The sequence below is a fragment of the Haliotis rubra genome, unplaced genomic scaffold, assembly GCF_003918875.1.
Source record: "Haliotis rubra isolate DU_JTF1 unplaced genomic scaffold, ASM391887v1 Scf134, whole genome shotgun sequence".
NCBI classification, from domain to species: domain Eukaryota; kingdom Metazoa; phylum Mollusca; class Gastropoda; order Lepetellida; family Haliotidae; genus Haliotis; species Haliotis rubra.
Genome location: NW_025765270.1, coordinates 909,811 through 922,111, shown reverse-complemented (window position 1 = coordinate 922,111; position 12,301 = coordinate 909,811). Strand labels below are relative to the sequence as shown.

The 12,301-nt window shown below is 37.9% G+C and overlaps 1 protein-coding gene across 1 annotated transcript in view; it reads right to left on the bottom strand.

The window, feature by feature from the left end:
- LOC124267847 (basement membrane-specific heparan sulfate proteoglycan core protein-like) overlaps window positions 1-12,301 on the bottom strand; it is a 183,073-nt gene that overhangs the window by 134,285 nt on the left and 36,487 nt on the right. Inside the window, 3 exon segments of the mRNA XM_046702838.1 lie at window positions 1,363-1,485; window positions 5,188-5,703; window positions 9,220-9,371. Of these exon segments, the coding sequence (XP_046558794.1) occupies window positions 1,363-1,485; window positions 5,188-5,703; window positions 9,220-9,358 (778 nt within the window). The 5' untranslated portion in view covers window positions 9,359-9,371.

The window sequence follows — 12,301 nt, the reverse complement described above, 5'->3', positions numbered from 1 at the left end:
ACGATAAATATGCAAAGATATGACTTAATACAGGACACTGACACACAGGAATATCACATTAAGCGGATTTGTATCACAGAATTTCACAATTCATATCAAATTCACAATTCAAGTTTTCACATTGATATACATTGCATGCTTTAAGAACTCATTTTTGCAGTTACACAATTTCTTTGCCATCAAAGCATAGGTAGTTCCCTGCACGAGGTGTTATAATGAAAAAGAGATTGGACATATTCATTTGAGTGCTGATATTTTGTATAAAGTCACTGTTTCATTTCAATGTGAATCAGATTGAACAAGCTATGTCTGTTCTTTCTCTTAAATAATTCACTCAATATTATAGCTGTGATATAGTGACACCAACAAATTACCTGACTGCTCCACTTCTATTGTCACATAAACAAGAATATATGAAATTTATAGCATATGTGTTTATATGTACAACCCTCATATCACACCAGCCACATTTCATCCATCAGATAAATTGTCATCCCCATAAATGTTCACAAATGTTAATGCACACGTACAACACTCATATCCCATCAGCAATATTTCATCCTTCAGATTGATTGTCATCCCCATAAATGTTCATATATGTTGGTGTATAATCCTCGTATCACATCAGCAATATTTCATCCTTCATCAACAACTATAATGTCAATCGACAGTTGTATTGTTCATGTTAACATCAAACAATGCCCTGATTGTTCATGTTAACATCAAACAATGCCCTGATTGTTCATGTTAACATCAAACAATGCCCTGATTGTTCATGTTAACATCAAACAATGCCCTGATTGTTCATGTTAACATCAAACAATGCCCTGATTGTTCATGTTAACATCAAACAATGCCCTGATTGTTCATGTTAACATCAAACAATGCCCTGATCACTTACAATCAAAATCCACTTTGACAGAATTCAGCAGCATACAGAGAGACAAGTATTTGTGCAATCTTGTTTGTTGAAGCAGGACTATATGTAAAATTGACACTATCTTTTTGTAATTAGAGTAGTCAAATTGCTAAATTCATAAAAAGAATGTATGAGTGAGTGAGTGAGTGAGTAGAAACTGAACAACATGTCAGCAATACTTCAGCCATATCATGACAAGAAATTGAGTATAAATACTTAACATAATTAGACAAAATAAAAACCTGTCATTGAAACCTAACATATAGAATTGTTCAGGATAAGTTTTGAACTTGCCAGGATTGCAGTTGTGCCCATGCAGTAACATATATAAGGTCCAGACAGCAGGTTCATAACGCTTCATATCCTAGAGTCTTCATGTTCATGTCTCCTCCACACATCACCATCATGTACAATGAGGAAGATACCAGTAAAGTAATACTTACGACAGCTGATTTCATCCGATCCATCAGGGCAGTCGATCTGACCGTCACACCTGTATGAACCAATGACACACTCTCCATCGTTACAGGTGAACTGGTCTGCAGCACAGGTTCCAAGGGCTGTGTCTGGAGATGGTAAACAGCACAATACAGGTTCATAGTTAAAAAATCCATACATGATAATGATAATGAATTTATATAGCGCCTGTTTCCAAAATGTACTTGCTCAACAGCGCTGAAGAAGAAAGTCTGAAAGACTATGAGAGGGATATTGTGAACAGATGGGTTTCTAGGGCTTTTTTGAAAGAGTCTTTACATATACAGCTGTGATTGTCATAAGTGTGTGTGACAGTATGGGAGTAACAATTGTCTTACCATTATGATTTCTTTGTGGGACAAAGGCCTGCCTCTTTTATGGTGAACAGGAATTATGCAATGGGTCAATGAGTGAAAATACAATGGTTACCTTATAGGACATCAAAGTGAGTGTGATTAGTTTTTACACTAATTTTCAGGCTATTTCAGTAATATGACAGTATGGGAGATTTAATACTGCAGACAAACAGCAAGATTCTAACAGTTCAAAGTAGAATAAGTACAGCCTACATTTTGGGAGGTGACCTCTGATATTTCCTTCCCATCTTCCTGTGTGATGACAGTGCATGGGTTACCACAGACTGTGACATTTTATACCAATATAGGAACTGAACTTTGAGTGCAATACGCTAACTAGTGCACTAATACTTGGTCTACTCTCCTGCCTGGTTGCTAAGAATGTTTCAGGTCAAGAGAGTTCCTGTTCAGATGGCATTCCTTGGGTTCAAGATCGACTGAAGCAGCAGTAAAATGCCCCTTTGTCTATCTGAACAGAACAAAACATTACACTTGATTGTCCGGATTACTGAAGACTTACCGGTACCAAAAATAGCCTATCAGCTATATATTATATAGATAAATATTCAGTTCTGTTTAAAAGATGTTTTGTCATAATAAGAGTTCAAAAGCAACATGTGACATGGCTTAACCATCTTGTTCTGACATATACTACAGGAATCCATATTTGTATTTTACCAAGAACATGCCAAGGTCGGTAAGATTTGCGGGGACACATCCCCTTCATATATTCCTCTATTTATCACAGCATAGCTTGTTACCAAAACAAAGTAAGACCTTCGGAGTCACCAACATACATGCCTTCTATTTCTACTTTGTTCTGTTCCTTGAAACTAATCTTCTATCATATCGATCATATTATGGCTTGGAAACAAGACAGGTGCTGCACACATGTAGGAATCAAACCTAGGATCACAGTATCATGAACAAACACCTGAACCATTAAGCTACCCAAATGCCTCTTTAAACACAACCTCAGTCAAAGATATATTTCAGTGACAAAGTGTCAGCCTATAGTAAAGTCCTACTTCAGGCGTTTCACCTCTGTAGACATCTGATCGAATATACAGATCATACACATGTATTCTTTAGGATGAGAGTTCTGAAGTTCCTGTACAACTCATTATTTGAAGCTACAGCCCGTGTACCTGCAGATGTACATTGTAATGTATTACTCATCATCTCTCAAGCTCCAAGTCATCTTAGACCCTCTATTGTCTTTCTACAATCATCCAGTTTAATCATTCATTGCAAATTGTTCCTTTGACAAACAATGGATATCATTTATCTGCGTAGACAGTCACATCACAATGGTGTTAAATAATTACATTGTTTACCTTATGTGCCTAATTAAGTATATACATTGTATTGTCCACAAGCCACATTGAATAAATACATCGTAATCTCTACGTGAGACCGCATCATTAATTATACACACTACCCTTTGACCTTAAAATTCAAGAGAGGTGACCAAAGAGAGTGACACACAAAATGCAGTGTCATGATTGGACTGTAAATTGACCAATCAGTGTCAGACATCCATGGGCTTGTATAATGAAGCCAGAAACAAAAACTGCCAGCTCCACGAGAAGGGTGCCAGTTTCATGGCTGCAAACAGACAAAGCTTTAACAAACCAGTAAGGTAGCCTAATGGTTAATGTGTTTGCTCATTGGAAGTCAGCAGTTCAATCCCCCACAAGGGTACCATCTGTTTAGAAATCATCACTCTTGTGGTCAGTCTTGTGTGATATGGATAAAATATTGTTAAAAGGTAGTATCATATCACACATAATGACAAATTGTTACTTTGCATTTGCTGCTGACAACATCAGTTCTATTGTAAGAAAGCAAAATTTGTTGTGTTTTCCCTCATTAATCGGATAAAAAAAGGCCAAGATATCATTTTGTAATTTAAACTTTGGAGGGGGAGATACTAAACGATCCTAGGTGTAATACCATATTTATAAAATGAGTTAATGATTTGGCATCAAACGAGCAAAATGTGTTACTTATGTCAAACAGACAGGACTAAAACTTTGACAGTAGCCATTTTGATTTGTCATGTGATACATCACGTGATTGAAAGTAGTTCCAGCAGAATAAGGTCCACAATTGGTGGTACTACACTAGTGTAATATTATTGTATAAATATTACAGTGCAGTATCTTCCACAGGTGTGTAATAAACAGTATTTATTTCCTTCAATGTGATGTGCATATCGCTCATGTGACCATGATTTATATGTGCTTCAGTTGTCTCCCTTTTCTGTTAATCAATTGTTACAAATGAATCTGTGATAATACCCTTGTGATAAAAAAACCAATAAACCAAACCAAAACATTGTGATATTAATATATATAAATGAAATGTTTACAGGGTATTCCTCTGCTACTTCTCCTTCTTCCTGTGATCTAAAGAATAAATGGATTCACACCCTACAGCAAGTCATCGTGTTTTCTCGGCGTGGTAGCTGTGACCTATACAACATAAGCATTAGTTTGCTTATGGCGATATTTCAGTTACTCACAGCATGCCAACTCAGTTGACAAGCTGTATGTCTGACAAAAACACTAAAACGGAATAGACTAACACTTAATCTGTGAAAACATTACCTTGATAGAAACAATTAACTCTAATTTGAAAAGGCGCCCCAGTAAAAGGGAGATTCAAGCTGAAGCTATGGAAAGGTTATTTTGCATTACAGATGGGCTTGGGCAGAAGGGATATAATATGGCTTGGAGACTGTGAGACGGAGTGTAAGGGTACTCTTTCGTAGTTCTGCCAGTGAATATCTTTCAGAATATGCATAGTCTCTGAAAATATATCATTTTGAGAGAAACGAAGGATTCCATATAAAAGGAACCCCTAGTGAGGTGGGAGAATCGGACCCTAAGGCACCAACCCCTAGTGAGGTGGGAGAATCAGACCCTGAGGCACCAACCCCTAGTGAGGTGGGAGAATCGGACCCTAAGGCACCAACCCCTAGTGAGGTGGGAGAATCAGACCCTGAGGCACCAACCCCTAGTGAGGTGGGAGAATCGGACCCTAAGGCACCAACCCCTAGTGAGGTGGGAGAATCGGACCCTAAGGCACCAACCCCTAGTGAGGTGGGAGAATCGGACCCTAAGGCACCAACCCCTAGTGAGGTGGGAGAATCGGACCCTAAGGCACCAACCCCTAGTGAGGTGGGAGAATCGGACCCTAAGGCACCAAGAGATGTCGAGACAAGCTTTGTTTACTGTTATTTAGGGTTTTAGCAAGAGACAAGGGGCAGAGTGGAAGGGACGTCAAAATGGTTCAGGGACTGTAACACAGACTAGGTATGTTGCTGATGTGATCAGAAACCTTATCAGCCAAATATGGGATTGTAATAGGATCCTGCATGTCCAAGGGAAGCAACTTAACAGTTTACTGGCAAGCAGGAGGCACACATACCTGTTGGGGACACGCCAGCATAATCCATTATGGCACGGATGGCAAAGGTGGCATCAGTCTTGGAGTACGGCACACTCTCAATATTGAAAGGTATTCCTTCCTGGATCATGTCATCGTACAGCTCCACATAGTAATCTTGGAACATCTCATTCAATGATATAATATCATCCTCCAGTGTGGCACTAGCTATCACGTTATTGGGTGTTCCTCTGGGGTAGAAAATGCCGATAAAATCTCCACGTTGTACATTGATCGGGGTTTGAAGCTGCACAATTCTAATTCCAGTTGGGCCAGGAGGAAGTTCTGTCTTCCCCACCAGGGTAAATTCCGTATCTGTGACTTGTTTCCATACACCGACGTAAGCGACGCCAGTTGAGATGAGGCGGTAATATTCCCAGCCGACGACGTTTCCACTGCAGGGGAAGATGTTGTTGACGAGGAGGTTGGCCCAGTTGGTTCCGTTCCTAGGCAGTGATTCCGGTTCACGTCCGACAAAGCTTGGACAGGATACTGGCTCTGTGAACAGATATTTTCAACAGTAAGTCCATACATAATTTCTGTGTCACATGCAATGGAACTTCATTCCACAAAATGATCACTGCACCAATGTGATTGTAACTCCCATACTTTAACACTGGCGTACAAGTAGTGGGGCACTATGATATATTTGTGGAGCAGGGGCCAGGATGAGTTTATGTGAAGACAAATTTCCCTTGTTCCTCATCATGATAAAGCTGGAATATTGCTAGAAGAGGTGTAAAACATAACTTACTGATAAGCCCACACTTATGACAAGAGTACAGTGTTGTGAGCTGTTCAGTTCTGGAATCTCACATACATGTGATGCAGAAAATGCCAGTGATAATATATGTCTAATTTCATCATTTTCAGAAGACTGACTGACTGAGTTTGGTTTTACGCCGCTTTTAGCAATATTCCAGCAACATCACGGCGGGGGACACCAGAAATGGGCTTCACACATTGTACCCATGTGGGGATTCGAACCCGGGTCTTCGTGTGGACGAGCCAACGCTTTAACCACTAGGCTACCCCACCGCCCCATTTTCAGAATACAGTCTAGCGGAGTGAAGAGTGTAGTGGAGTGAAGATTATGTAGATAGTTGACATTGTAGATGAGCATAGACAGTTGAAAATGTAGATGGGTGTTGACAGTTGACAATTTGGATGGTTGACAATATAGAGGAATGTAAATGGTTGGCAGTTAGTTATTAGCGAGTTAACACAATAACAACAATAAAGTGTTTGGACTTGATTGCACGTGTCCTGGCTGTTTATCGTGGAGGCTGAACCTTCTCCATTGGAGGAGTGTAAATGGTTGGCACATTAACTGTACAAGGTTGTCAATTCAGAGAAGTGTGGACTGTTGACACTCTAGGTGTATGGGTTAACAATTTAGATGATTGTCGATGGTTGACAATTTAGATGATTATCAATGGTTGACAAGTTAGATGAGTGTGGATGGTTGACAGTTTAGATGATTATCAATGGTTGACAAGTTAGATGAGTGTGGATGGTTGACAATTTAGATGATTATCGATGGTTGACAAGTTAGATGAGTGTGGATGGTTGACAATTTAGATGAGTGTGGATGGTTGACAATTTAGATGATTATCGATGGTTAACAAGTTAGATGATTATCGATGGTTGACAAGTTAGATGAATGTGGATGGTTGACAATTTAGAGTAGCATAGATAACTGACAATGATAACAGTGCAGAGACTAGGGGAATATAATGTTCCTACTCTAAGAAATGAAAGACTTAATAAAATGTAAGATAAACTTCTTTGCTTTCACATGTTTATCAAAAACATCACATAACGAAAAGGCAAAATATTTGATAAAGTCACGTTCTGGTTAGTGATGATACAATGGTTGGTTCTGAGATCTAGCACTCTATCCTGTGAAGGCAACATAAACCTGTGCATTGTTTTGTACTGTGAAGAATTCTGGGACTTTGCCATGTACCAACACAAGTATATCAAGTTGCCCCAGCTTAGTCTGCCACTGGCTCAGAATAGAACAACTTGGAAAACACACAGGAATTCTCTAACCTGGCAGCAAGGCTGATATTGAACAAGGATGTGACAGTGCACACTCCACCTGTGTGTACACCCTTGTTTACCATGACAACCTTAATGTGCCAGGATATAACAGATTTATACACCATCAGTGTGCACTAAAGTTAGTTGATATGACATATATGTTCAGGATATAACTGAGTTATACTCTACTACTGTGTTCTGATGTTAGTTGATATGACATATATGTTCAGGATATAACAGAGTTATACTCTACTACTGTGTTCTGATGTTAGTTGATATGACATATATGTTCAGGATATAACAGAGTTATACTCTACTACTGTGTTCTGATGTTAGTTGATATGACATATATGTTCAGGATATAACAGAGTTATACTCTACTACTGTGTTCTGATGTTAGTTGATATGACATATATGTTCAGGATATAACAGAGTTATACTCTACTACTGTGTTCTGATGTTAGTTGATATGACATATATGTTCAGGATATAACAGAGTTATACTCTACTACTGTGTTCTGATGTTAGTTGATATGACATATATGTTCAGGATATAACAGAGTTATACTCTACTACTGTGTTCTGATGTTAGTTGATATGACATATATGTTCAGGATATAACAGAGTTATACTCTACTACTGTGTTCTGATGTTAGTTGATATGACATATATGTTCAGGATATAACAGAGTTATACTCTACTACTGTGTTCTGATGTTAGTTGATATGACATATATGTTCAGGATATAACAGAGTTATACTCTACTACTGTGTTCTGATGTTAGTTGATATGACATATATGTTCAGGATATAACAGAGTTATACTCTACTACTGTGTTCTGATGTTAGTTGATATGACATATATGTTCAGGATATAACAGAGTTATACTCTACTACTGTGTTCTGATGTTAGTTGATATGACATATATGTTCAGGATATAACAGAGTTATACTCTACTACTGTGTTCTGATGTTAGTTGATATGACATATATGTTCAGGATATAACAGAGTTATACTCTACTACTGTGTTCTGATGTTAGTTGATATGACATATATGTTCAGGATATAACAGAGTTATACTTACTACTACTATATGTTCAGGATGTGTGTTCTGATGTTAGTTGATATGACATATATGTTCAGGATATAACAGAGTTATACTCTACTACTGTGTTCTGATGTTAGTTGATATGACATATATGTTCAGGATATAACAGAGTTATACTCTACTACTGTGTTCTGATGTTAGTTGATATGACATTGATATGACATATATGTTCAGGATATAACAGAGTTATACTCTACTACTGTGTTCTGATGTTAGTTGATATGACATATATGTTCAGGATATAACAGAGTTATACTCTACTACTGTGTTCTGATGTTATTGATATGACATATATGTTCAGGATATAACAGAGTTATACTCTACTACTGTGTTCTGATGTTAGTTGATATGACATATATGTTCAGGATATAACAGAGTTATATAACAGAGTTATTCTACTACTGTGTTCTGATGTTAGTTGATATGACATATATGTTCAGGATATAACAGAGTTATACTCTACTACTGTGTTCTGATGTTAGTTGATATGACATATATGTTCAGGATATAACAGAGTTATACTCTACTACTGTGTTCTGATGTTCGTTGATATGTTATGTTCAGGATATAACAGATTATACTGTGTTCTGATGTTACTACTATGTGTTCTGATGTTGTTCTGATGTTGATATGACATATATGTTCAGGATATAACAGAGTTATACTCTACTACTGTGTTCTGATGTTAGTTGATATGACATATATGTTCAGGATATAACAGAGTTATACTCTACTACTGTGTTCTGATGTTAGTTATATATGTATAATGTGTTCAGGACATACCAGATTCGTATTCCACCAGTGTGTATATAGTACATAAGCATTACTCTGTTACTGAATATGTATAAGAAGAGACTCACCTTCAAATTGTCTAAAATCAAATCCTTCAGGGCTGACCCTGTACGGTCCGATATAACCACTTTTGATGGCATCTTCAATAATTTGCCTCAAGGCATCTGGATTATCAAATCCCTGAGATCCGAGATCAAATGAAACCATAAGAGATCCTTTGCTGAAACATACAAAGAAGGAAAGGGTCAGATGACTGTGTCACCATAGAACCAAACTCAGGGAATACTGTGTTTTTACCAAGCACACGCTTCAAACTTGGCAGTGAGGAAGATCTCAGTCTACTTTCATACGCTTGTCAAATTCAGAAAGTTATATCCCAATTTCACAAACAACCGTAAATAATAATATATTTCAAGCATATTTCTTGATTTTCACTGAATTGTTGTGTGGGTGATTTTATTCCCACTTCATTTACTCCTGTGTTCACAGAGCCAGAGCTTCAGTGTGATGCTGAAGGACAAGACAGGTCAATTCATAGAGTGAGTGAGTTAAGTTTCAAGGTGCTGTTAGCAATATTCCAGCAATTTCACGGTCAGGGACACCAGAAATGGGCTTCACACATTGTACCCATGTGGGGAATCGAACCCGGGTCTTCGGCATGATGAGCGAAAGGTTTAACCACTAGGCTACCCCACCACCCCATATTCATAGAAGTAGCATGCTGGACTCAAGTTTGTCTCTAAACAGTTATTGTGTGTATCAAACTAGCTGGCAATGATCATATCATATAACATGAAAATAATGTTTCAGGAAAGTCTCTCAAAAGTCCATTGTTTCTCAATCTTACAGATTAAATGTTTTCCCTGCATTTGTCCAGGGCGGTGTTCCTCAAAGCAATCGTAGGTCTAAGGCAATCATAACACTTCAAACCACGCTTACGACAGTCAGAGTACTAAGATAAATGAGGCCTTCTGTGTTTCGTATGTGCTCCTCTGCCAAGTCTCTCCACAAACAGTCCAAAAAGTTTTAAAAACTGTGCTATTTAAGTCCCTACAACACATACAATACTGGAAGAGCACTCAGGCGTTATGGTGATGTGCACCAGTGCCAACAGTTTACACAGAAAGTATGGGTAAAACGTAAGTGTTTCATCGTCAGGGAGCATTCATTCCTCTGATTGCAAGAGAGTTATTGTTTGATTTAATTATTGTTTTAGGAGTTAAACTGGCTGGAAAGGGAGTGAATTCTGATTTACTGACACATATGGTGTTGTCGGTGCATGAAAACATGATCAATTGGTTGGGAAATTATTAAATTCAACAGAGGCCAAGTGTCATTCAGATTTTCGTGTGACATATGTGCAGTGGTAGGCATGGGATAACAACTCTCTTGTCAGCAAATGTTGGAAAAATTACCTACATTACCACTCGTCTAAAGGCCAGTACTATTGAAATTCCAACTCAAATGCAATAATTGATTAATGACGTATATTTTTCTAATGATGCATTTGTGAAAATATTTGGCTGAATACACAACAATGGACAATTCCCAAATATAGATGATTGGAGTAGGTGTGTGAGTATAAACACACAAAAAAGTAACAAACCACAAAAATTTGGCATTTGTAGAGACAACAGTGTAGTCTTTTAAAATAGTGACGTCATGTGACCAGTGTCATGTGATCAGTGTCATGTGAACACTGGACTAACCACATGGGTGCAACCTATCCCAGAGTGCAGCACATGTATCCAGCTGCCTGCTGGGTATAAACCACTATCAACATTTAGCATAGAAACAAATATACAGTTTATGTAGAGTATCAGGATAAAATATGAGAGAATAGTGAATTTCAACATTTTGACATTATGTGAAGGTTGCACGGCTTGTAATTACTTTGTGGACAAGCTACACACATTTCAACACATTGACCACACCCACAACATGGTGGGACTCCCAGTCACAGTTGCAAGGAGTGAAGAGTGGTTGCCATGTCGACCTGTACACAGGAAGCCACAAACATTCATAGTAGGTTTATACATGGTGTCAGGATTATCTCGCAGAAAATAGTCAGTGACACATTAAATATCAGAACTGTTTAAAAAATGTACATAACTCTACACAGAACAGTGTTCAGCAATCTTAATCATTTCAACAACTTCCAAAGACTGGATATAAAAAATATTTCTTAGCAACGGACTGGGTGTGGACTTTTGGTGAAGTGTTCAAAATGGTGGTATGAAAGGAGAACGTGCATGCAGTGAAATATCAGGATGTTGAATTCAAACATCTGAACAAACTTAAAATATTTCAGCTTCAAAGAAAATCTGGTTGATCACTTACTAGTCTCGTGGGATGGGAGAATTTTTATTTCTTCAATAAATGCATGAAAGAATAGAGAAAAAACACATGTAAAACGTAAACAATTTCCACAGAGCATACTTTTGAGCTTCTAATGTTGTTTGGATGACTGCAGTATGTGCCAACTGCACTGACTGGCCCACCAAACACAGTAAAAATTGGCTGTTTTCCACAAATATTTTGATACCCTAAAACATTACATTTCAAAGTGAACCCACAATGAGGCACTTTACTTTCAAATCAACAATCCCCTGAAATACCAGTATTAATTTTTACCTCATACGATTTATTGTTTCAAAAAAATTAAAATATTGAGAACTGGTACAACACTACTTTTCAGTGAGGATGAATAATAACCCAATAAACGACCTGGGAGGTTATGAAACAACTGATGTCAAACATCCAGGTCAGACTCCACACCCAGAACAATCTCATTGTGCTCAGCAAAATTTAAAATCTGTTAAGGAATTCCTACCCAATATTCATGAGTGAGTTTAGTTTTACACCTTTTAGCATTTACACATTTCAGCAATATCACCGCCAGATATGGGCTTCACACATTGTACCCATGTGAGGAATCGAATCCCGGTCTTCGGCATGATGAGCAAACGCTTTAACCACTAGGCTACCCCACCGCCCCACACAACATTCATGCCTCTGCATAACATTATTTCATTGTATCAAGTTGTATCAAGTGTTAAAACATTAAGAGTTATAAAGTAGTCTAGTTATAATCTGTTGGTTATGGGAACGTAAGAGAGGTCACTTGAATTTGGAAAAGAAACAACAGCA